This window comes from Rhinoraja longicauda, chromosome 9 (assembly GCF_053455715.1).
Source record: "Rhinoraja longicauda isolate Sanriku21f chromosome 9, sRhiLon1.1, whole genome shotgun sequence".
In the NCBI taxonomy this organism is placed as follows: Eukaryota; Metazoa; Chordata; class Chondrichthyes; order Rajiformes; family Arhynchobatidae; genus Rhinoraja; species Rhinoraja longicauda.
In genome coordinates this window covers 37280974-37305562 of record NC_135961.1, presented here as the reverse complement: position 1 = coordinate 37305562, position 24589 = coordinate 37280974, and the positions used below count along the sequence as shown (strand labels likewise).

The following is a 24589-nucleotide window of genomic DNA, read 5'->3' as shown; positions in this document are numbered from 1 at the left end:
GAGGTCCTCCAGAACTTTGTGTTGAGAGGTTCAGTATCTGTTTCTTGTGTTAGCTCAATGTACACAGCAGGCTCTTCACGTGAAGCCGGGTAAATTTATTTTCCATTCAATACACTCACAATAATTTCCACAAGAGATCACTGGACATTGACTAGCCGCAAAGACTATATTTGATCCTCGTGAATTTCCCCTACCCTCTCACCCCAATCACCAGCTTCTTGCCCCACCATCAATTAAATGTTGTTCGCTTGTGCCTCACAATTTAGAAATTTCCAGTGACTATCTAATAATATTGATATTCAATTCAAATGACAAAGAACAAATAAATATATTTAAAAGTTCTCAACCAGTTCTGAAAGAGGCTATTACAGGTTTTTTACAACACTATGCAATACAAATATTTGAAACAGCAAATTAATATTAAAATAATTTTTAATCAAAAAATGTCACCTTTACAACTGAAGGACCAAACTTAGTAATTCTAAATGAATAAAAAATCTTTTCTAATGAATAATTAATGAAGGTCTTGGACTACCTGCTGACTTTCCACTGCCTAAGTCAGTACCATTTTGATTGCTTAATTTCTTAGTGTGAATGTGGTCTGTGGTTTACAGTTGGCTTAATTTAATACCACATTAAACAAATGGTTCCGACAGGCTAATTCCATCTTCATCACTTCAGCACATCAGAAGCAGCAACATCCACTCATCTGTACAATGAAGTACACAATACTATGGTACTTCCTCTATATAATCTGCCATATCGCTGCTGTGTGATATAGTGTGGTCCTGTGTAAAGTCATCAAGCTGCAAGAAAGCAAGGAATAAGAGTTATAAAAATGAAAAATCAATGCAAACCAAAATGCAGATACCCACAGTTGACAGAACCTTTGACAGCATCATATTGATTTCCTGTACAGTTGTTCTTGTTTGCTTTTCTCCTGCAGAGAGCAAGGGTAGAGGTAAAACAATTGCTGGACTAACTCAGCGGGTCAGGCAGCATCGCTGGAGAACATGGATAGGTGATGTTCGAGTCAGGATCCTTCTTTAACCTGTCTGAAGAAGGGTCCCAACTCAAAAGCGTCACCTATCCATGTTATCAGGAGATGCAGCTGACATGCTGAGTTACTTCAGTACTTCTTTTTTTGTAAACCAGCATCTGCACTTCCTTGGATCCGCAAGGCTAGAGGTCTTTCTTTGTCGCACCACCACCTTCCACATTCAAAAGACCATTCTACCACTTTCAACAGGATTCCACCACAGCCAAATCTTTCTCTCCCCTTTGAGCATTACTGAGGAATAGTTCCCTTTTTTTCACTCCTACATCTCCGCCAACTGTAACTTGTCTGATGCAACACCCAGCCTGTTATTTCTTCTGACAGGCAGCAGCTTTGAAGAGAAGGAATGGGTGACGTTTCGGGTCAAGACCTTTTTTCAGAGTTATTTCCTCTTTTCGCACCACCCAAGAACAGAAAATGATCATTCACATTTAGTTTTGTTTAGAAAAACAGCCTGGAAACAAGCCCTTTTCCCTTCTGAAAATCTAAAGCAGAAAATCCTGAAAATACTCAGTAGGTCAGGCAGCATTTGTGGAAAGAAACAGAATCAATATTTCAGTACAGTATTTTTATGGGGAGTAGGGAGGAGAATGGAGTTGAGAGGAGAAGATAGATCAGTCATGATTAAATGCTGGAGTAGACTCGATGGTCCGAATTACCTAATTCTAATCTTATGACATCTGAACTTACAAATGGCCCCTCAACAGAATTGACAATTAAAGTTGCCTGACTGTTGACTGTTTTTACCATTTTCTGTAAGACAGTGGTTTATAACATATTAAAAATTCAAAAGGTGTACAAACCTTATCACCGGTACAAAAATCTTCCCCTTCTAACGAAATATCCTCTTCAATCTCCTCACCAATGCTCAATTCGCTCTTGGTTTTATCTGAACGTTGACTGCCACTGAAACAAAGACATTTGCCTTTATGACATAAACCTCATGACAAAATGTTTTTGCAAAATGTGATACCATTCGCATAATAATGTTTTGATTATAAGAATTCAGTGCATAATAAATGGATTTTATTTCCAAAATAGTTTGAGCTTTTTTACAATATGAAACCAGCATATAAACTATTTAAGCAATTGAAATTAACATTAAGCACACCTAAAATTAATAACTTCATTCCAACTGTGCTGCTTCCTTCATCAAATTGGTGTATGGTGGACAACAAGGAAGCAAAAAATATTAAATCGCTTAATTTATTTTGAGGATGCACGTGACTCATCTCAATGTTAAGTTGCAAGTGTTTGCAAGTTGCAAGAGCTGAATACAGAGGTGTAGTTAACAACTTTGTTGAGTGGTGTGGGCTGAATCACCTGCAGCTCAACACGATAACTCCTTATAGGGTGGACTTTAGGAGGAAAGGAACTTTAGATGGAGAGTCCCCACTCCATCAATGGTGTGGATGTGCAGTTTACCAAGGAGTACAAATACCTTGGAGTGTACCTAGAAAGTAAACTGGACTGGTCCAGGAACGCTGAGGCCCTGAACAAGAAGGGACAGAGCCGGCTGTACTTTTTGAGAAGCCTCCACTCTTTAAATGTCTGCAGCAAGATGCTGCAGATGTTCCACCAATCGGTGGTAGCCAGTACCATCTTCTTCGCTGTTGTGTGCTGGGACAGCAGGGCGAAGGCCGTGGACGCCAACAGGATTAACAAACTCATTAGGAGGGCTGGCTCCATCCTGGGGGCGGAGTTAGATTCATGGGAGGTGGTCTTGGAGAGGAGGATGGTCCTCAAACTGTGGAGCATCTTGAACAATACAGCTCACCCCCTCCATGACATGCTAGTCAACCTGAAGAGTACCTTCAGCAACAGATTGGTTCAGACAAGATGTTGTACAGAACTCCACTGGAGATTCTTCTTCCCTATGGCTATCAAACTGTACAACTACTCTCCCTTCTGTCATGGGGTAGACTGACCCCCCCCCCCCCCCCCTCTTCCCTTCCCCCAAATCTTTGCACATCCCCAATCCTTTCCACTTGTCACTTTAATTTCATATTTCATGTATCTTGTGTTTTATGACTGTTGGCAGATCAATTTCCCTCCTGGGATAAATAGTTCTATCGTATCGTTTTTAAAGGCAAGTTGGGCCAAAGGGCCTGTTTCCACACTGTATCACTCCATGACTCTAAATACAAGGACTTAAAATGGAGAAGCAGCATAGAATTTTAAGAAACAAAAAGCTCTGTACCGATCAAACTATTTACTCATCACATGAAAAATCAAGGTGTATTTTAATTATGCTTCAATTATCAAAATTCATTTACCTGATGAAATCATCATAATATTCTTCTTCATCACCTGTTCCAAAGAGATCAGAAATGAAAATGTGAGTCAGAAGTCACCTTTAATATTGTTATACTGTGGAAGATTTATTTTCAGATAATGGGCCTCGAACAAGTGGTGTGTCGCAGGGATCGGTGCAAAGTACATACCCCCCCACACACATATATATAAAAAATATAAATGGATTTGAAAGAGAATGCATATTGAAAAGTTTGAAAATGACACCAAACTTGGAGGTATAATGGATAGGGAAGAATGTTGGCTGCGGCTGCAGCGTGATCAAGATCAATCGGTAGAGGGGGCACGGGAATTGCTATGGGGATTTAACCCATAAAAATGTGAAGTGAAACTAAACCGGGTGAGGATATACACGATGAATGGCACGGCTCGGGGAGATTGGATAGGATAGGACATATTTCTCTAGAGTGACGGCAGCTGCGTGGTACCATTATAGAGGTATTTTTAACTGATGAGAGGCATGGGTAGGGTAGATAATCACAGCCCCTTTTCCAGGGTAGTAGAGTTTGAAACTAGGCATAGGTTTAAGGTGAGAGAGGAAGATCTGAGGGGCAGGTTTATCTCCACAATGGGTGATGGGTACATGGAATGAGCTGCTGAAAGAAGTGGTAGAGGCTGGCACAATTAAGTCTATAAGATATTTAGACAAGTACCTGGATAGGAAAAGATTTAGAGTGATATGGACCAAATGCAGGCAAATGGGGATAGCTCAGATAGTCACTTTGGTCGGCATGGACGAGTTGGGGTGAAGGACCTGTTACCGTGCTGTATAACTATGAATGTACGAGGAGTAAAAAACCTCAGTCGTAAAAGAGGGAATTCAGCAAAAATATAAAGGAAAAAAAGCAAAACTCCACAAAATTAGAGAAGTGCATTAATAAATCTCTCAGTGATTCTCTCCTGATGAATGATATATATTTTTTAAACCAAAGCAAATTTAATTAACCTTAAAAAACCTGTGTGTCTTTGGAATGTAGGTGGAAACTGGAGCATCCGGAAAAACCCCATGAGATCACTGGAAGAACATGCAAACTTCATACAGACAGCACCCACACAGTCAGGATCGCACTCGGGTCTCTGGCACTGTAAGGCAGCAACTCTACTGTTGCGCCACTGTGCTGCCCAAAGAGCAACTCCATGATCTCACAGGACTCTATCCCCTTCTCCAGAACAAGAGTGCAAACATAATCCAAATTTTTGTTATAAATAAAATGAATCATAAAGGATGTTATATAAAATAAACTAAAACACGTTCAGTTTATTCACTAAAGCCACCTTTCACAAGAAAGCATGCTTGTATGTTTAAAATTATTCAGCTTGGGTTGATAATCCGAGTTCTTTACCTTCAGTCTGAATAACAACACATGTAATACTGGATGAGCACATCAGATTTATTCCACAGTGGGGTTCTTCCCGTGAGGATCTCCAGACACAATACTAGTGTCTGAAAAGATCTCAACTCAGGATAGGGGAAGAACAACTTTTCCACGATTGTTTACTTTTTTATACAGAAAGGAAAAAGGGGCGTAACAGATAACTGCTTTCTACTGAAAATAAGCATCCATTTTATATTAGCTAATAGCATAGATTCTCAGGGTAAGTAATGGATTTTTAACTAACCTTTTAAATCAGGTTCTTTTAACGTAGGTTCTTTTGTCGGCGTCCCCAGAGTTGCTGTGAGAGGAGGGGCATCTGAAAGCGACGTCAGGCCACCCACTGGTTTACTTTTCAGATCAGTCCGCCTACACATTTAAAAAAAAACTTTTAAAAACTTGGGTGTTGGAGAATCTTAGGCCATCACAAAATGTATAAGAAATGCAGAATTTAGAACGTCTTATTTCATAATATAGTTCCACACAGCACCTATACAAATTAATCTGTAAATGGACCAGACTAGATATCAAAACCAGGTCATGATTAACTTAAAATGAAATTGGAACCAACTGCATAACCCATTTACAACTCATTATAGTTCTAAACAAATAGTTGGTTAATCGCAAGGTTTGTATTTGAAAGAGTACATTGAAAGGAATTGTGGTATAATGGTTAAATTCAAGGCCTGGATGAATGATTCAAAGGGACATTCAAAGCTCACTGCATAGCTGGCAAATTTAAATCTAGTTAAATGAATCATTTGAAATGTAAAACTATTTTCTGGAATAGCGATCGTTAAATTAAAAATATGCTGAAAAAGAACAATTTTCTCACTAACACACTTCAATCTGTTGCATTTACCCCAGTGTGTGACATCACTGGTTAACTGGTCTCTGAATTAGACATGGAAAGCATTCATTTTTTATCAAAATGCTGTTAAAAAACAAGATAAGAATGAGATGAGATAAATCATGCTGCATGGCCACAAGCACCAGAATTGGACACAACAAGAGCAGTTCCAGCCCAGACAACCAAGTAAAGTTCACGACTCTGGCCCAAAAAGTGGGAGATTCTCCATTAGACTGATCACATAACACAAATTCTTACTCTCAGACTCGTCCCAGATCCTCAACCACAAATCCTGGATAGGTTGCCCAGTACTTACCCAGCAAGTCTTGATAAAAGAGCTCACAGACCACCTGCAACAAGCTGTGAGAAATGCAATGCAAGAGCTAAACCTACTTCAACTCATCTTCAACAAGTTGTAGGTGCATCTAATCCAGTTATTATTGCTGTAGGATTTATGAGGATATTGGCAGGACTTGAGGGCCTGAGCTGTGGGGAGAGGTTGGGACTTTATTTCCTGGAGTGCAGGAGGCTGAGGGGTTGAATTTATAGAGGTGTATAGGGTGAATGCACAGAGTCTTTAACCCAGAGCAGGGGAATCAGGAACCAGGGGACATAGTTTTGAGAGGGGAAAGAATTAATAGGAACCTGAGGGGCAACTTTTTCAAACAGAGGGTGGTGGGTATAAGGAACAAGGTGCCAGAGGAGGTAGTTGAGGCAGGTACTATAACAGCATTTAAAAGCTATTTGGACTGGTACATGGATAGGAAATATATGGGCCAATCATGGGCAAGTGGGACTAATGTAGATGAGGCACCTTGTTAACATGGGAAAGGGGAAAAACATTATAAGGAAATCATAGACAATCATATCACTTCCAAAATTATAACAGTCATTAGAAGTAATAACATATGGGAATTTTTAGAATTTTAAACTTGAAATAATTTAAACCAAACAAAAAAGTTAATGGTTGCAAATTTACTTTTCCATTATATGGGTCTTCTGTGATCTCATATGCACAAACCAAATGGTACGCATTAGACTTGACTATCCTGAAGTTTAATTTAGAGATACAGCATGGACACAGGCCATTCGGCCCATTGAATCCACACAGACCATCTATTACCCATTCACATTTGTTTCATGTTATCCCACTTTCCTACTCCCTTCACACCAGGTAAAATTTACAAAAGTGAATTAACATACATACCTGGGTCTTTGGGATGTGGGAGGAAATTGGAGCACCTAAAGGTCACACACACGGTCACAGGGAAACTACCAAGGTCAGGATCAACCCCAGGCCTGTCACTGAGAGGCAGCAGCTCTACCAGTTGCGCCACTGTGCTGCCCACAGGCAGTTTATCAATTTAGTTTCAATAGGAGTCCTTTTCATTCATGTTTTCTTTTAAATAACTACGGCAAAATAGTGAAAACTAGAATTCATGAAGTTCAAATATCATCCTATCTGCAAATGTTGTGTGACCTGATTTTCAAAGATGTGTTAATCCTTTTTACAACTTCCTTCCACTTTCAGATTACTCAATTCTTTACCATCGCCACCTTGAGTTATTGTACAAATATGAATCAGATGGTACTTACGCTTGCTGTCTGCTATGTTTTTTGCTATCTGACGCATGCAACCCTGAAACATTATTTCTCTGGGAAGGACTGACACCACAGTAGATAATTAACAGAGCAAATGGCAGTGAAATAGAGGAGAAAAGAAAACATTCATAATGAGTTAGTCTGAAGAATAGTCTCGACCCGAAACGTCACCCATTCCTTCTCTCCAGATATGTGTTGCCTGTCCCGCTGTTACTCCAGTATTTTGTGTCTACCTTCGATTTAAACCAGCATCTGCAGTTCTTTCCTACACATAATGAGTCAATTACTTCAAGATATCTACAGCAGCAGTTAATAAGCTTTGTAAACTACAAAAAAAACACGCTACTAATCAGAACTAGGTTGTTGGAAATAGATTTATTTTCCTTTACCCCCTTGTAAAGGCTTGAAGATTTGCAATAAGAAAATAGGCTACTGCAATCAAATTTAAGAGTTTATTAATTATTTTAACATATCCAATAAAACCAGAAAAATTTCGAAGTACGTAGTACCAAAAAAGGAAAAGTAATCTTTTACCAGGAATACATAACATTTACCATCAGAACTTTTACTACAGATACTATTGCAACGTTTAAGAAACATTTGGACAGATACTTGGATAGGACAGGTTTAGAGGGATATGGGCCAAACGCAGGCAGGTGGGACAGTGCAAATGCGATATGTAGGTGTGGGCAAGTTGGGCTGAAGGGCCTGTTTTCCATGTTGTATTACTCTATGATTCTACCAAGTTGAAGTCTCAGAGCATAACACGAGCTGGAGGCGGTGCTGTACAGTTATGATCAGCTGCGCATTGCCCCAAACATGTTAGGATTTCCGGTCTCGGAAGCAATTTACTCCTCCATTTTTCCACCAGTCAAAAGTAATGTTACATGAAGTTTCAGAGGCAACTGCTGGTGACTGGGGTGTCAGAAATATAGATAACACTGTTGAGTTAGGTCGAGCAAAGACACGGAGTGAAAAGGTCAATCATTAGAGGAGAGAGAACCTCTGGGATATATTCAATAGGACTGAAGGAAAAGCTCTTGCTAACATGGCCCACATCTGTTTCGCCTTTCTCATCTCCTTTTACCTATCAGTTCCTTAAGACAGAGGAAGCTCACAGACAACATGAGAAAAAAGGTGGAAAGGATTCAGCAACCAAACTACCCCCTGAAAATTAACTTCCTCTCCATACACCTTTTTTCTGCTGTAACAATTCACACACATCTCTGGGTCATCACGGACCCATTATAACTCTAATGCTCATTATTATTCTATTTGCCTAGTGCCATCCCATCACCAAGACTACCATCTTGTAACCATCTTCAAACCTCTCACATCACAATCATCATTCTTATTCCAACTTCAGCTCCCTTGTTTTTGTCTGTACATGTGATATTTTCCAGTTCCAATTATTTATAAGAACCAGTTCCAACTGGCCCTGAAATATCAACATCACCTTACTTTCTTCACAAATGCTGTCTACCTTTCTAATTGCTTCAGATGTCACTCATCCTTTTAATAGATCACCCCAGTAATGAATGGATTCATCAGAAATCTCCTTGTTCTGCCATGCGATAAATATTGCAATACCGAACAATAAATATATTCAAGGAGCAAAAAAATAGAGGAATTCCACGCAAGCTAATTTCCTTTTGTCATTCTGAAAGACTGTTCAAAAACAGTCTGTTAGATTTCACACCAAAACTGCAGTGTAACCAAAGTTTTGTCATAAGACTTTTTCTCTTGTGAAATTAGGAACACTAAAAGAACTATCATCACATCACCCAGTTACATTAGGACACATTCCTCAGATTATTGGCAAACTATATTGATGGTATTTTTCATGGTAGACATTTCAAAGGTCAAGACTTTACACTGAATTTACAATAAATGCAGTTCTCTACTATATGAAAAATTACATATTCTGAATTAAATGGCCAAAAACATGCTTGATACAACATTGTAAAGAGTAGAAGTGCGACATTCCTGTCAACAACCCTTTCACAATTTCCTCACAGGATTACATACAATCCCCATCCTCCACACTTTGTAAACTTAAAGGACATCTAAACCTCTGCCACTCACATCTGATCTCACATTCAGGTCCTGTAACAAAATATATGCAGCATTCAAGGATTCGGATCAATGAATGGACGGCAAGTCGCCGATGTCTCTACAAAGGCAAAGCTCATCTTAGCTACTTCACAGGTGGCCTTACGATTACGTCTCTTCAAATTAGCCTAAGCATTCTTCTAAAACATCTACTTGTTTTGCGAAACAGGGTTTGAAATGTGGTGTTGCTAATTTAGCTGGCAACTCCATTTTAGCTGACAGTCTGTTTAACCCTTACATTACAGGTCCATTGATCCATCACCTAGATCAGTGCTTCTTAAACTGGCGAATGGTTCGCCCAAGGGTGAATGAAACTAGAGGGGTGCATGAAGGGTGAATGACAATATCTATAAAATTATGCACAAGGGAGAATAAGACGAAAATTACCAAAAAAACATAAGTAAATTTAGTTGAGGGTGAATGAAATTTTGTGATAAACTCAAGGGTGAATGAGTTTAAGAAGCACTGATCTAGATACCTGCAGATTTATACTGTAACTTGATTTGGCAATGCCTCAGCTTCCAAATTCTTTTTTGATGGTCAAAGCTTTCTATTATTCATTATTTCTCCTCTCTACATTCCGCTTCAGCCACTCTAACCATTCTGCCCCATTTCTTATTCCTCCACACCTCTGGTTATAGTTTATACATTATCACCTACACAACCTCTCACATCTTTTGCTGTTGCATCTTCAGTTGTCCAAATCCCAAAGTTTTAGAATTCTCTCCCGAAGCATCTCTGTGTCTTACTTCCCTCTCTTTTCAATACTCCCCTAAATCATCTTTTTGACCAATTTATATTGGTCACCAGTCCAAATACCCTCTTTACAAAGATTACTGACAGACTTAATCTGATAATGTTCCACAAAGTGTATTTGGATATTGTAGGTAAATTCAAAATATTGTCATATTTATTGTACATATATTTCTCATCTTACCATCCACAGGTTTTGATTTGTTCAGGGAATGGGTCATCAAAGAATGAATCTTCATCTTCACCAAAATCTATCTTGTCATCTTTCTCTGGGAGGCTGATGGATGTGTTAGGCAACAAATCTTGTTTTGGCTCACCAGAAGACTGATCAGCTGTAGTTTTTATATCACATGGGGCTATAGTGGTATCTCCATGACCGATGTCAGTGACCTATGGAAAAGCAAATACAAGTGTTATACTTTTAAAAAAAGATCAAGCATTGAATAAATTTGATCAAATGTATAGTATCATTAAAACAAAAAAGAATGTAATGAATTAATGATCAGATGGAATTTATCAATCTGAATCAGTAAATAGCATTCATTTATCAAATGTCCTATGATTTATCACTCCAGGATTACAAGGTAATGCATTAGCAGGTAAATTAAAGTGTAAACATTCTAAATGTTAGATTGTTGCTACATATATCCAGTAATAAAATACTACATCTTTTAACCTTGTTAGAGATAATTAAATAAATATACACGTACAGAGAGAATGATAGTGAGTGCACAAATAGATTTTCATACAACCTACTCATCATAAGCTTTTATGGATTAAACTTTAAGGAATAGAATAAGGTTCATTACTGAATTGAGTGTATGATTAATATAATTACATCTGCACGAATGATAGTTTTTTCTTACCTTCAAATCACCTAATATAAATTGTAGAGCACTTATCAGTTCAAAAATAAAGATCAACTCTAATTTATTCCAGCATTATTACGGCTGAAGGCAGTGCTGTACAAAGATACTAGAGGAGCAAGATGAACCACTGTCAAAATCGCCAATACTGAGGTGTGGTACGCAAAGGAGCGTAACGTCTGCCATTTTAGTAGGCAAAAACCCACCATTTGCTATGCCTCTCGTAGTGTAATCAGTGTTTTGGGGGAACAGTATTCTTGATGATAGCATAAAAATGCAGAATATATCTCATCTATCAATTCACAGATTTTTGTTATTTGTTTAAAAATGTTTCTGCAAGTTTCTGCCTACTAAAATTGCACCATGACATACTACGGTTTTTAGGGTCGAGTGGTCTATCTTGCTCTGCTCTATTATCTTTGGTGCTGTATTACCCAATTAAAAAAATATGGAAGTGAGGGAGTACAGTAGCACACTATACATTTCGCTATTGCTGCCCTACATAACTAAAGCATCATTTCAGCACCTTCAATGTAATGTACAATAGCATATGTCACACAGACATTATCACTTGCTAGCTTAGAAATGACTTCCTTGTCAGAGTCAAGGAGCACCATTAAATTTATTATTTTCTGCAAAAGATTAAGCTTTGGAAAAGGTGAGACATAGATAATATCTGCAAAATTAGAGCGGACGAGGCTGTGGGTTGTTAAATAAATTTGGAAAGTCTTTACATGTAGATAATGATGACTATTGATGCTACGTACAATCATCAATAGCTGGCTATTGGTCTAGTAGTGCATTAACCATTAGCAAAGACTAAGGCAATAACAAAGTGGCACAGAAACTAAACAAAAGTAACTCAGTAACTCCACCACAAAACAATCTCTAACTAGCAAGTTGTGTTTAGTCTTATGAGGATTATAACAGTATTTTTTTTAGCATAAAATACTAGACAGCAGGAGAGAGTAATATTTTCACAATTATATGATGCTGCATCAGATCAATATTAAAGTAATTTATAACATGAAATAAAACACAAAAATTAAAATTCCTAATTTCTGTGATGCATAATTGGGATTTCCAAAAGCCATAGCAATCAAATAAAATCTTTAGAGATTGCTGTATAATTTTTATTAATTGCCTACATATTAAGAGGCATTTTCAGTCTTTTGGGAATCTATGTGCCGTATCTGTGCTAAAGGCAATGCTTGCACCAACACAGACTTGTGCCATCATGCAGTTACCTTCTCACCAGCTTTCTCCCCGCTCTCTTTAACTTTACCAGTTCCTTTGTATCTAGGTATCTGAACATGAACATAAAAACAATAATTTAACTAGTGCTACATCTAGCGTGGAACCAGTAACTTCAAGTCATCAGCGGATAGATGAAGTCTTCGGCAGTACATTCAAACCTCATTGAAATTTCCTTATAAGGAATGCGTTCACATCAAAAAAAGGTCAAAAACGAATTCAATAAAAGGGTATGAATTGTACATTGTAAATCTAATATTTATACACCAAATGTCATACAGAATCTACTGCAAAGTGACAAACTCCATACATTTATTTTTCCGCAGATGCTGCCAAGTGTATCCAGCTTTTTCAAACTTACAGCATCTGCAGAATTTTTGATTTTCAGAATACGTATATAGCTAGATTATTACACCAGATATAAATACAAACAGCAATCAATACATATTAAACCAAAATACAAAATAAAACAGCATCATATGCCCAGTGGGTTGGTTAGTAAGCACACTAACTGCCATGCCAAGAGTAACTTCAGTTTAAATATAGGATGAACATTAGAGGACATGTTCTGTTTCTAAAGTGGTCACATTGCAAATAAAGCAAGGAATTAAACACTGACCTCCTCGTCCTCATCAGGAATGCAGGAAAATAAATTTGGAAAGTCAGCCAAGTGTCCTTAAATGTAGATAACGATGACTATTGATACTAATAAACCAACAGCAATAAGGACTCCATAAGAGAATTCAGAATTAATCCTGATTTAAGAATATAAAAAATTCTGAAAGTTTATAATTTTGGATATTTTCCTCTCAATTACCACCAACCTGACTCTCAAATCTGATTCAGTGTTAGATACCATGTTTTCATTTCACACACTATTCAGTCAGGCCTGAGATTATGACCAGACACAGAGAAACAGGGTAACCAAAACAGCCTTGGACATGCCACATACAGACACCTAGCATTGCGTCCGTACATCTGATTTGTGTTTTTGAAATAATTTGCTCAAATTTATGCCTGCTTAAATGTGGTTTAATTAATTATTTTTTGTATTGCATGCTGTTTTTCAGGAGTAACCCCTGCGTAAAACATGTGGTGCCTGTAGTGTACCAATAGACACACGTTACAATTTCTCGGCCTCTCTCCTATCAGGATCAAAAATAACAAAATCAATGCATTACATTCTTAAAAACACAATGAACCAGAATCACGTTTTCCTCTATCCTTGCCTACCTAGTATTTGCTGAAGGTATACAGATAGGTTAATCAGTTATACATTAGTACAGATCTTAGTTAATTTTAGATAATAGTTAGAATAAGATTTAGCACTGATCTGTACTAGAGATTCAAAACACTTCAGACGACGAGTGTTGTCAGGCCGCAGAGCTTTAACCTGTAATTTGAAGTTGTGCCATAGTCTTTTCACACAAAAGTACAACAGTGCATGTACAGGACCACTGCAACTCGGTAAGCTTAAAATATTTTACACATGACAGCAAAAATGAATTTAATGATCTCCACCGTGTGAAACCACAGCAAGCTCCACTTTCTTACCTTGCTGCCTACGTTTGAAGTTGTTTGCCTCCCTTCTGGAACCTTGCATAAAGATTGTGCCCTACCAGAAATATCTTGAGCCACCTATCATTAAAGCAGACGACACTGATTGCAAATTATTTTTTAAAAATAAAGCACTGTCCTAAATTTATGTCACAAGCACATTATTTCTGCTTTCATCAGAATCTTAGCATAACTTTCTAAAATACTGAAACTACATCAAAAGACTAGCCAGGAGACAGAGAGGAGAACAATGAGTGTTTGATTATTGTAGCTTCTGCTTGAGCAATCCCTCAGGATCGAAGGTGATCTGCTTCCCCTCTGGATCTTTGAGTTCTGAGGTGGCTGATGAGGGCAATGTGAGAAAACACAGATTCTTCCACAGATGGGGCAAGCAGTGGCCAATGAGACCCACGGTGGTCTGCTGCTGCCACTAATTACCCAGGCCTAATGTGTGATCCTGATAAGTGGCCACAATACCATGCTCATTCGTCCTCTTCCATTTTGAGTGTCATGGGCCTGCGATTGCCAGGAGCTGCTGCACATTTTCAAGGAAGCTAAACACATCTTGAATCTTATGCTCTGTCCACCAGATAATCTACTCTCCGAATTGATTTGCTGTTTCACAAGCAGCCAGCACAAACATTATGACCTCCTATAGTATGTTAAGTAGTTCTATGGCACCAATGAAAAAATGTAGTTGAGCACCTTACAGGGGCTTTAAAGAGTTTTATGTTGGGATATTCAAACTCTAGTTACTTAATCTAAAGTCCAGAGAATACTAGCCCACTTCTCGATCTCATGGTGAACTTGCCTTCCTTAGAATCAGTCCAATGAATCTTGCACTCTCCAACGTAAAGACATCCATGTTCGAGTAAGGTGACCAAACCCATATACAGAACTCCAGGAAAAGAAATTAGGGCTGAAACAACTAAAAACAAACTCTTGGAGGAATCAGCGGGTCAGACAGCATCCATGGAGGGAAATGGACAGTTGATGTTTTGAGTCAAGACCTTTCATCTGGACAATACGCAGAGGGGAGATGGCCAGTATAAAAAGGAGTGGGGGTGAGGTGAGGCAAGAAATAGGTGGATCAAAGTATCAAGAAGTTGATTGGCAGATAGGGCCAGGTAGGAGAGGGAAGGGTGGAGATAGTGTCAGAGGCTAGGTGGTGATAAATGAGACGAGAAAGAGCTGGTAGGATAGAAAGCCATTACTCTTGTTATAATATTAATCTCCTGACTTCAGAGATGCCTCCAATATCCAGAAAAGAACGGTTTATTATTCCGTTTATATTTGACATTAACCCACCTTAAATCCATCACTTTTTTTGCTCTTTCATGGATATTGGAGGCATCTGAGGATTTGAGAGGTTAATGTTGTAAAATAAAATGCTATTAAAGCGACACGCTAAAATATCACCAGGTTTAAACATCTTAAGTGGAAACTTTGACTGATCTGTTGCAAAGTCAGAAGATTGGAAAGTTCAGTATTTCCTCTAGTCAGTTGATTGGCAGGTGAAATAATAAAGTTTAACACCATTACTGAATTGAAGGAGGGAAAATATTGGGAGAAATTCACTTATATGGAAGATTGTGCCCCTACATTGATGATTATGACATTGGTGTAGAAGTAAAACTAATAATAACTTTTATAAAGGCAAACTATAAATAAGTGAAATTTAAAAAATAGGGGAAAAGATTGAGGAATAATACTTATTGAGCAAAGGGAGCCCTTTCTCTTTGTTCAGAGGAAGACATAATATTAAAACATACAAGGTTTGTAAGTTTCACAAAATAGACGCTATAATAAAATTTCATCTGGTGGATGGGTATGGGGTGGAGTGAGGAGGGGAAAGAAATATGGACATTTAAATTGTGTAGAAACCCCCCAAGGCTGAATGCTTTTATTTATCACACCTTTGCAAATCTGTTTAAGAAAACAAATCCATGGGTTTTATGATGCGGTAAAATTCTATGATTCTGTAACACTGTCACTGAGTCACATAATGGGGAACACGCCCCGATCTTTATCAACAGGGACAGTGTGGAGAGAGTGTCTAGCTTCAGGTTTCTGGGCACACACATTTCGGAGGACCTCATATGGTCCACTAACCCGCTGCGCTGGTCAAGAAGGCACAGCAACGACTGTTTTTCCTAAGAACACTGAAAAAGACTGGTCTGCCCCAACAGCTGCTGACGGCCTTCTACCGCTGCACCACAGAGAGCATCCTAACGCATGGTATCTATGTGTGGTATCTCAGCACGGAGGCGGAGAGGAGAGCTCTTCAGCAGGTAGTCTACAGAGCTCAGACGATCATTGGGACACAGCTTCCAGCCTTGGAGGGCATCTACAATACACGATGCCTCAGGAAAGCCACCAACATTCATAAAGACTCCTCACACCCTTGCAATAGTCTGTTCGAACTTCTACCATCCGGAAGACGTTACAAGGCCTTCTACGCCAGCACCTCCAGACTTAGGAACAGCTTCATCCTCAGAGCTATAGCTGCTCTGAACCTGTCCGGCTGAGTGCGCCCCCCCTATGAACTGTCTCCTTCGAATGGTCATGTCGCACAGCGACAATTGCACTTTATACTGTTTTAACTGTTTCTAATTGTTTCTCTGGACTGTCTAAAAATCAGCTAATTAATTTATTGCATCGAATGGAAGTCGCATTCCCAATCTCGTTGTACCCCTGTACAATGACAATAAAGATATATTGTATTACCATATAAACAGCACAATTTATCTGTATCATTAGAACTGCACATGTACATTGTCTTAGTCATAATTCATGACTGCAGCTAGGTATCTAAACATTTCTCAATAGCAGTCAGAAAACAGAATGGTTTGTTGACAGATGACCCAAGTGTTCAGTGTGTTGCTGTCTCAGAGATATAACTATCTTTAAAAAACTGCAACTCAATCATAAACACACGGCCATTCCCAATCTTAAAAGTCAAGATGTTGTAAACCAGAAACCACAAACATTCAAACTCCTCTCACCCCAGATAAAGAACTATTCATCGTGATGGCAGAATTCAGTATCCTGTGATACAATAAGGTCAGAATAACTTGAATGAGCCCGTGCCCCTCCAGCTGAAAAGCTTTGAGAAAAGATCTAGTAGCCAGTGATAACACAGCAGAGCTAGATGATTAAAAGGAGTGGCCGGTTGCATTTCTCAGTCAAAGTATGCCGAGGAGGAAAGTGGAGTGAATAGTTTTAGAAATGAATCACTATTATTTTTAATCACAAAAATTTACTTACCACACTTCTGCATTGGATGAATAGCTTTTTATACATTCCCAGAAATTCATCATAATCAATTGCTAATTAAACAAGAAAGAAAAAGAAAAGTTACTTTAAAGCTTTATCCGAATAAACAAATGCCATTTTTTGTTAACTGATTTGCGAAGATATTTTAAAATTGTATCATATTATGGAAGGGATAACATTATAATAGCAAGACAACCACTTTGTTTATTCTTCATTCTTATGTTCATAATGCAACCATATGTTACGAATTGTAAAATTGATGTTGATTGTGTCAACATCAACATTGAAGAGAGGCAGAGACAGAGAATCCTACATTCAGGATATAAGAAATGCTCATTGTTCCAGCAGAGCTACAAAAATCCGTTCAAAGCAGAGGAATTTAAGAACAAGGAACTGCAGATGCTGGTTCACAACAACAAAAAAGACACAGATTAATTCAGCGGGTCAGGCAACATCTCTGGAGAACATGGATAGGTGACATTTTGGCTCAGGACCCGTCAGAATTTAGGAGTCTTTTTTCTTCAAATGGTACAAATAGCCAATGACACCAATGTCACTTCTGAATGATGTTTTGGGCCATACGGGCTGACCATCATTTCTACTCGAGTAAGACTCAGCACCAAGCTCTCTGATCAAGACTTGAACTGGACTCCCCTTCAATCATCCCACGTTCCTTGACATTTCACACGGGTTTTTTGACTGCCAGTATATCGACCATCTCACTATGTGTGAGGCTTATAGTAGTTCAATTTAACGTTATGGAATGAGTTTGAAGGATTTGCAGGTGTTGGGAGTCATGATTAACAGGGATTCAGTGCATAGTCAATTTGAGGGCAAATAATGCATTTGATGGAGATGTGATTGTTTTTCACTGATCTTGGCCCCCTTCAGCTATCAAAACTGTGGCACTGTATCTATATCCTCGATGTCTGACTCCTTGCACTCACCTCATTTGCCCAATTCCCCTGACTTGCTACCATTCATTCCCCCCAACCCCAAGGATGAAAAAACCTATATTTTTTCAACGAATACTCCAAATCCACATTAAAAAAATAAATCAGGACATCTGCACTTCCAATGATCAGGTATGTCTTAAAGCAAAACTGCAATGAACAGTGAAATGATTCTACCGCTAATTGTAACCACAAAACACCACCAAGAATTGCAAACAATGCTTCAAACATTGCAAGTTAGTTTCAACTGCTTCTTGCTGATGATAAAATTAGGCTGCAGTGACGTGCACCAAGACAATGAAGAGCTCAACTCTTGATGGGTAATCGTTGAAACCACGTTAATGGGATTACACCATGTATCCTGTAGGTTTCTACACCTGATCAGTTTAGTTTAGAGATACAGCACAGAAACAGGCCCTTTGGCCCACCTAGTCCGCACAGACCAGAGATCCCCGCACATTGACACTACCCTACACACACCAAGGACAATTTACACTTATACCAAGTCAATTTACCTACAGAACAGAGCTGTCCTTTCATAGGCACACATACATAATCATTCGCTCACTTCTCCACCAAAACACAGTCGCAACAGTTTGTACCATCTGCAAGATGCACTGCAGCAACTCCCCAACATTTCTCAGACAGCATCTTTCATTGCCACAGAAGGCTGTAGAGGCCAAGTCATAGGATATTTTTAAGGCGATTCGTGATTAGTAATTAATAAGGTTGTCAGGGTTTGGGGTCGATTGCAGGAGAATGGGGCGGAGATGGATAGATCAGCCAGGACTGAATGGCGGAGTAGACTTGAGGGGCCGAATGGCCTAATTCTGCTCTTAGAACTTATGAAACTCATGATGTCTACCAGCTGGAAGGACAAGAGCAGCAAAAGCATGGGAACATCACCATTGAAGTTGCTCCAATCTACATAGCATCTTGACCTGGAAATATATCACCATTCCTTCATTGTCACCGGGTCAGAATCCTCCCCTCCTTCCCTAAAAGCATGGAGGATGTACCCACACGTCAAGATTCAAGGCAGCAGCTCCCCACCACCATTGAAAGGGCAATTACGGATAGAGCACATAAATTCTGGCTCAGCCTGTGAAATCAACATCCTTTCAATGAATACAATCATGGGAAAGAGGTGCTGATTTTGAGCTACGATCCGAAGTGGCTCAGCAGGCTTGAGGGATCACTTCGCTTACCTCTGCTACTGTTTCTTATGAAAATAGAGTTATAGAGTTAGTCATACAGTGTGGAAACTGGCCCTTTGGCCCAACTTGCCTGCACCAACCAACATGACTAGCAATACACAATCAAGTTCAAATGACTACCTTGACATAAAGATCCTTTTTTGTTAAAATATGCTTATTTTTATTAGAATTAAAGAATTAAGAATAATCAATTCTACCACTACCCCTCAGATGACTAGACATAAACATTCTTTAATTGCCTCTATATTTACTACAAAACACTTACCATTACTAAAATCTTTATCCACTGCTCTAAATTCATCATTTACATATCTGTCCAGCATATTCCTATCAGTGAAACAATTTGTAATGATTAGATGTTTAAAAAGGTTTCCAGTGAAAGTAATTTAAAAGTATAAACTTTCTTTATAGTAGATGCTTGCTTACTTGTGAAAATGAGGGAAGAGATCTACAAATAGTTCCTTCAATTCTTCTTTATTTATTTCACCATTCTTGTCCTAAAATCAAGTTAGATCATGGAGATATTTGTTAATGAAAACATTGGCATAAAAATCATACAAGGGCTTTAAAAAAAAATTGAACATCTATACAATTCAAAAAATTCTGCCCCTGAGCAGCACTAATTTTAGCTGATAACAATATGAAATTTCTAGTTTTCCAGTGAAATGGATAGAATGGACAAATGATTTCTTATGGCAACTAAAAATCTACTGCTAATTAAACAAAAATATTAAAACGTACTTTACTACAAGACTTCCATTCGGAAAAGCCAAGAAATGCTTGTAGCTATTTATACCTGTTAACAAAATTGTTTTGTGTAAGCATTTATTGAGGCTAATAATCAATAAGATGCTGTGTGGATACTGCACTGGGCAAATGATGCACAGACTATAAGATCAAATGCTATTGTCTGGCTCTAGTCATTGGCATATGGAAGAAATTCAAACCATAAGATTAAGTGTCAGAGTACCAAATTATGAAGAATTGGACGCCAATTCAGATGAGTGACACAAAAATGAACACAGAGGAGTCTTTCTTCCCAAAGATGTTGATTGAGGTGAATATTTCCAGCATTTACTGTTCATATTATAGATTTCCAGCATCTGGTGGTGCCGTACAATGGCTGCCTCGCCAACAGTCTGTCTCATCCCTTTCTCTCTTTGTTGTTTTTTAGTCTGTAGTTAAATGTTGTTTTAGTGTATCTTTAGTTTTGTATTATGTGGGGGAAGGAGGAACTTTTTTAATCTCTTTCCTCGACGGAGATGTGACTTTTTCCTTATCGTTTCTTCATCTGCACTGCGGCTTAACATCTTGGAGCTGGCGGCCTCTTGCTGGGGATCGACCTTGGGAGCTCCAACCGCGGGAGCCTGCGGATTTGACATCACGCTCGCGGTCCCTTTGCCAGGGATCGCCCTCGGAAGCTCCAACCACGGGAGCCTGCGGATTTTAACATCATGGAGCTTGCAGTCCCTTGGTTAGGGACCGGCTTCAATCGCCCCGACTGTGGATGGTTCGACTCCCCCGACCGCGAGAGAAAAAGGAGGAAAGAAGATGACTTTATTGCCTTCCTTCACAGTGAGGAACATGGAGGAACCGCTGTGATGGTTGTTTATGTTAAATTTTTATGTGGTTGTGTATTTTGTTGCTTTTTTGGTATGACTGTATGGAAAATCAAATTCCTCGTATGGGTTAACATACTTGTTTTGTTTTCATACTTGGCTAATAAAATCAATTACAATTACAAAATCAATCACAATTTTGATTTTCACTTAAAAGGACTACTATTCCATAGTGCACAATCATCCATTCTTTAAAATTTGTGTCACCAAATCCTTAAGTATAAACTTGTATATATCCTTAATATCCTTAAGTATATCTATATCCTTAAGTATAGAACATTGTCAGTTCTCCTCGAGACCATTTGCTCGGATTGCCTAATCACTAAAAAATAAATCATTTTATAACCTAATATGTTTGGCCTAAGCCATAAATCTGATTATTATTTAAGTACATCAAAACATGTATCAAGTTTAATTTTACACTTATTTTCACATACATTACAGGGCCATTGGTGAATAGCTTAAACTTACTTTATCATAAAATTCAAACTTTTTCTTGGCTTCTGATATGTGCTTTGCTGATAATTCCTGGAATAAAATAAACACATTAGCAATAAGCCTGAAGAGAGGAGTAATACAATTACAAAGTAGGAATTCATAAAAGGAGATGGTTGGATATTTGTAACCTTTATCATTTATCCTCTTTTACTCTACATTGATACTTCATATCATATATAATCAACCCCTGTTATAACGGAGCATTGGGGGTGGGAGGAAATGGTGTCCATTATTGCTGATTGTCCACTACAACCAAGCAATGGGGTTTTCCTCCATTGACATCACTGCCCTGGCGCCGGGTCAAAATCCCCTCCCCCCCAGTCGTAACAGGGATAGAGTCCCCTGGTCCTCATCTTTTATCCCATCAGCCGTCGCATATAACGCCTAATCCTCTGACATTTTCACCACCTACAACCGGATCCCACCACTAGCCATATCCTCCCATCTCCAAACCTTTCTGCTTTCACAGAGACCGTTCTCTCGGCAACTCCCTGGTTAACTCATCCCTCCCCATCCAAACCACCCCCTCCCCATGTACCTTCCCCGTGCAACTGCAGGATATGTAACACCTGTCTCACTATGCAAGGACCACGACCATCTTTCAGATTAGGTAGCGGTTATAACATATAACATATAACAACTACAGCATGGAAACAGGCCTGTCCGGCCCTACCAGTCCACGCCGACCATTCTCCCTGACCTAGTCTCATCTACCTGCACTCAGACCATAACCCTCCAATCCCCTCCTATCCATATACCTATCCAATTTACTCTTAAATAATAAAATCGAGCCAGCCTCCACCACTTCCACCGGAAGCCCATTCCATACAGCCACAACCCTCTGAGTAAAGAAGTTCCCCCTCATGTTACCCCTAAACCTTTGTCCCTCAATTCTGAAGCTATGTCCCCTTGTTGGAATCTTCCCCACTCTCAAAGGGAAAAGCCTACCCACGTCAACTCTGTCCGTCCCTCTCAAAATTTAAAAAACCTCTATCAAGTCCCCCCTCAACCTTCTACGCTCCAAAGAATAAAGACCCAACCTGTTCAACCTCTCTCTGTAGCCTAAGTGCTGAAACCCAGGCAACATTCTAGTAAATCTCCTCTGTACCCTCTCCATTTTGTCGACATCCTTCCTATAATTTGGCGACCAGAACTGCACACCATACTCCAGATTTGGCCTCACCAATGCCCTGTACAATTTCAACATTACATCCCAACTTCTATACTCGATGCTCTGATTTATAAAGGCAAGCATACCAAACGCCTTCTTCACCACCCTATCCACATGAGATTCCACCTTCAGGGAACAATGCAGTTATTCCCAGATCCCTCTGTTCCACTGCATTCCTCAATTCCCTACCATTTACCCTGTACGTCCTATTTTGATTTGTCCTACCAAAATGCAGCACCTCACACTTATCAGCATTAAACTCCATCTGCCATCTTTCAGCCCACCCTTCCAAAAGGCCCAAGTCTCTCTGTAGACTTTGAAAATCTACCTCACTATCAACTACTCCACCTATCTTAGTATCATCTGCATATTTACTAATCCAATTTGCCACACCATCATCCAGATCATTAATGTAAATGACAAACAACAGTGGATCCAACACAGATCCTTGGGGCACTCCACTAGACACTGGCCTCCAACCTGACATACAATTGTCAACCGTTACCCTCTGGTATCTCCCATTCAGCCATTGTTGAATCCATCTTGCAACCTCACTATTAATACCCAACGATTTAACCTTCTTAATCAACCTTCCATGTGGAACCTTGTCAAATGCCTTACTGAAGTCCATATAGACAACATCCACAGCCTTGCCCTTATCAATTTCCCTGGTAACCTCTTCAAAAAATTCAAGAAGATTAGTCAAACATGACCTTCCAGGCACAAATCCATGTTGACTGTTTCTAATCAGGCCTTGATTATCCAAATAATTATATATATTGTCCCTAAGTATCTTTTCCATTAATTTTCCCACCACAGACGTCAAACTAATAGGTCTATAATTGCTAGGTTTACTTTTAGAACCTTTTTTAAACAAAGGCACAACATGCGCAATGCGCCAATCTTCCGGCACCATCCCTGTTTCTAATGACGTTTGAAATATTTCCGTCATAGCCCCTGCTATTTCTGCACTAACTTCCCTCAATGTCCTAGGGAATATCCTATCAGGACCTGGAGACTTATCCACTTTTATATTCTTCAAAAGTGTCCGTACCTCCTCTTCTTTAATCCTCCTAATTTCCATCACTACTCTACTTGTTTCGCTTACCTCACATAATTCAATATCCTTCTCCTCGGTAAATACCGAAGAAAAGAAATTGTTTAATATCTCCCCCATTTCTTCCGGCTCAGCACATAGCTGTCCACTCTGACTCTCTAATGGACCAATTTTATCCCTCACTATCCTTTTGCTATTGACATATCTGTAGAACCCCTTGGGGTTTACTTTTACATTACTTGCCAAAGCAGCCTCATATCTTTTTTTCGCTTTTCTAATTTCTTTTTTAAGATTCCTTTTACATTCTTTATATTCCTCAAGAACCTCATTTACTCCCTGCCGCTTATATTTATTGTATATCTCCCTCTTTTTCCGAACCAAGTGTCCAATTTCCCTGGAAAACCATGGCTCTTTCAAATTATTATTCTTTCCTTTCCACCGAACAGGGACATAAAGACTCTGTACTCTCAAAATTTCACCTTTAAATATCCTCCATTTCTCTATTATATCCTTTTCATAAAACAACAATTTCCATTTCACTCCTTTTAAATCCTTTCTCATCTCCTCAAAATTAGCCTTTCTCCAATCCAAAATCTCAACCCTTGGTCCAGATTTGACCTTCTCCATAATGATATTGAAACTAATGGCATTATGATCACTAGACCCAAAGTGCTCCTCAACACATACCTCCGTCACCTGACCCATCTCATTTCCTAACAGGAGGTCCAACACTGCCCCTTCTCTGGTAGGCACCTCTACGTATTGCTGCAAAAAACTATCCTGCACACATTTTACAAACTCCAAACCATCCAGCCCTTTAACAGAATGTGATTCCCAGTCTATATACGGAAAATTGAAATCACCCACAATCACCACTCTGTGCTTACTACTAATATCTGCTATCTCCTTACATATTTGCTCTTCCAATTCTCGTTCCCTATTTGGCGGTCTATAATACACCCCTACTTGCACCCCCTCCAACCTCATCTACTGTATCCGTTGTTCCAGATGTGGACTCTTACATATCAGTGACACTAAGTGGCCAACGTGATCTCCAGGTT

At 39.0% G+C, this 24589-nt stretch overlaps 1 protein-coding gene across 5 annotated transcripts in view; it reads right to left on the bottom strand.

Moving 5' to 3' along the window:
- Positions 1–414: 414 nt before the first annotated feature.
- cep43 (centrosomal protein 43) overlaps positions 415–24589 on the bottom strand; it is a 36764-nt gene continuing 12589 nt past the window's right edge. For 2 of the 5 annotated variants that reach the window (XM_078405174.1, XM_078405169.1), the window contains 11 exons: positions 21274–21330; positions 19610–19680; positions 19449–19510; positions 17005–17066; positions 13735–13818; positions 12174–12233; positions 10245–10450; positions 4991–5112; positions 3334–3367; positions 1861–1963; positions 415–806 (listed from right to left, as the gene is read on the bottom strand). In XM_078405174.1, coding sequence (XP_078261300.1) covers positions 732–806; positions 1861–1963; positions 3334–3367; positions 4991–5112; positions 10245–10450; positions 12174–12233; positions 13735–13818; positions 17005–17066; positions 19449–19510; positions 19610–19680; positions 21274–21330 — 936 coding nt within the window. In that variant the 3' untranslated portion in view covers positions 415–731. The remainder of the gene's footprint in view (positions 807–1860; positions 1964–3333; positions 3368–4990; positions 5113–10244; positions 10451–12173; positions 12234–13734; positions 13819–17004; positions 17067–19448; positions 19511–19609; positions 19681–21273; positions 21331–24589) is intronic. The other 3 variants (XM_078405171.1, XM_078405170.1, XM_078405173.1) reach the window with 3 other exon arrangements.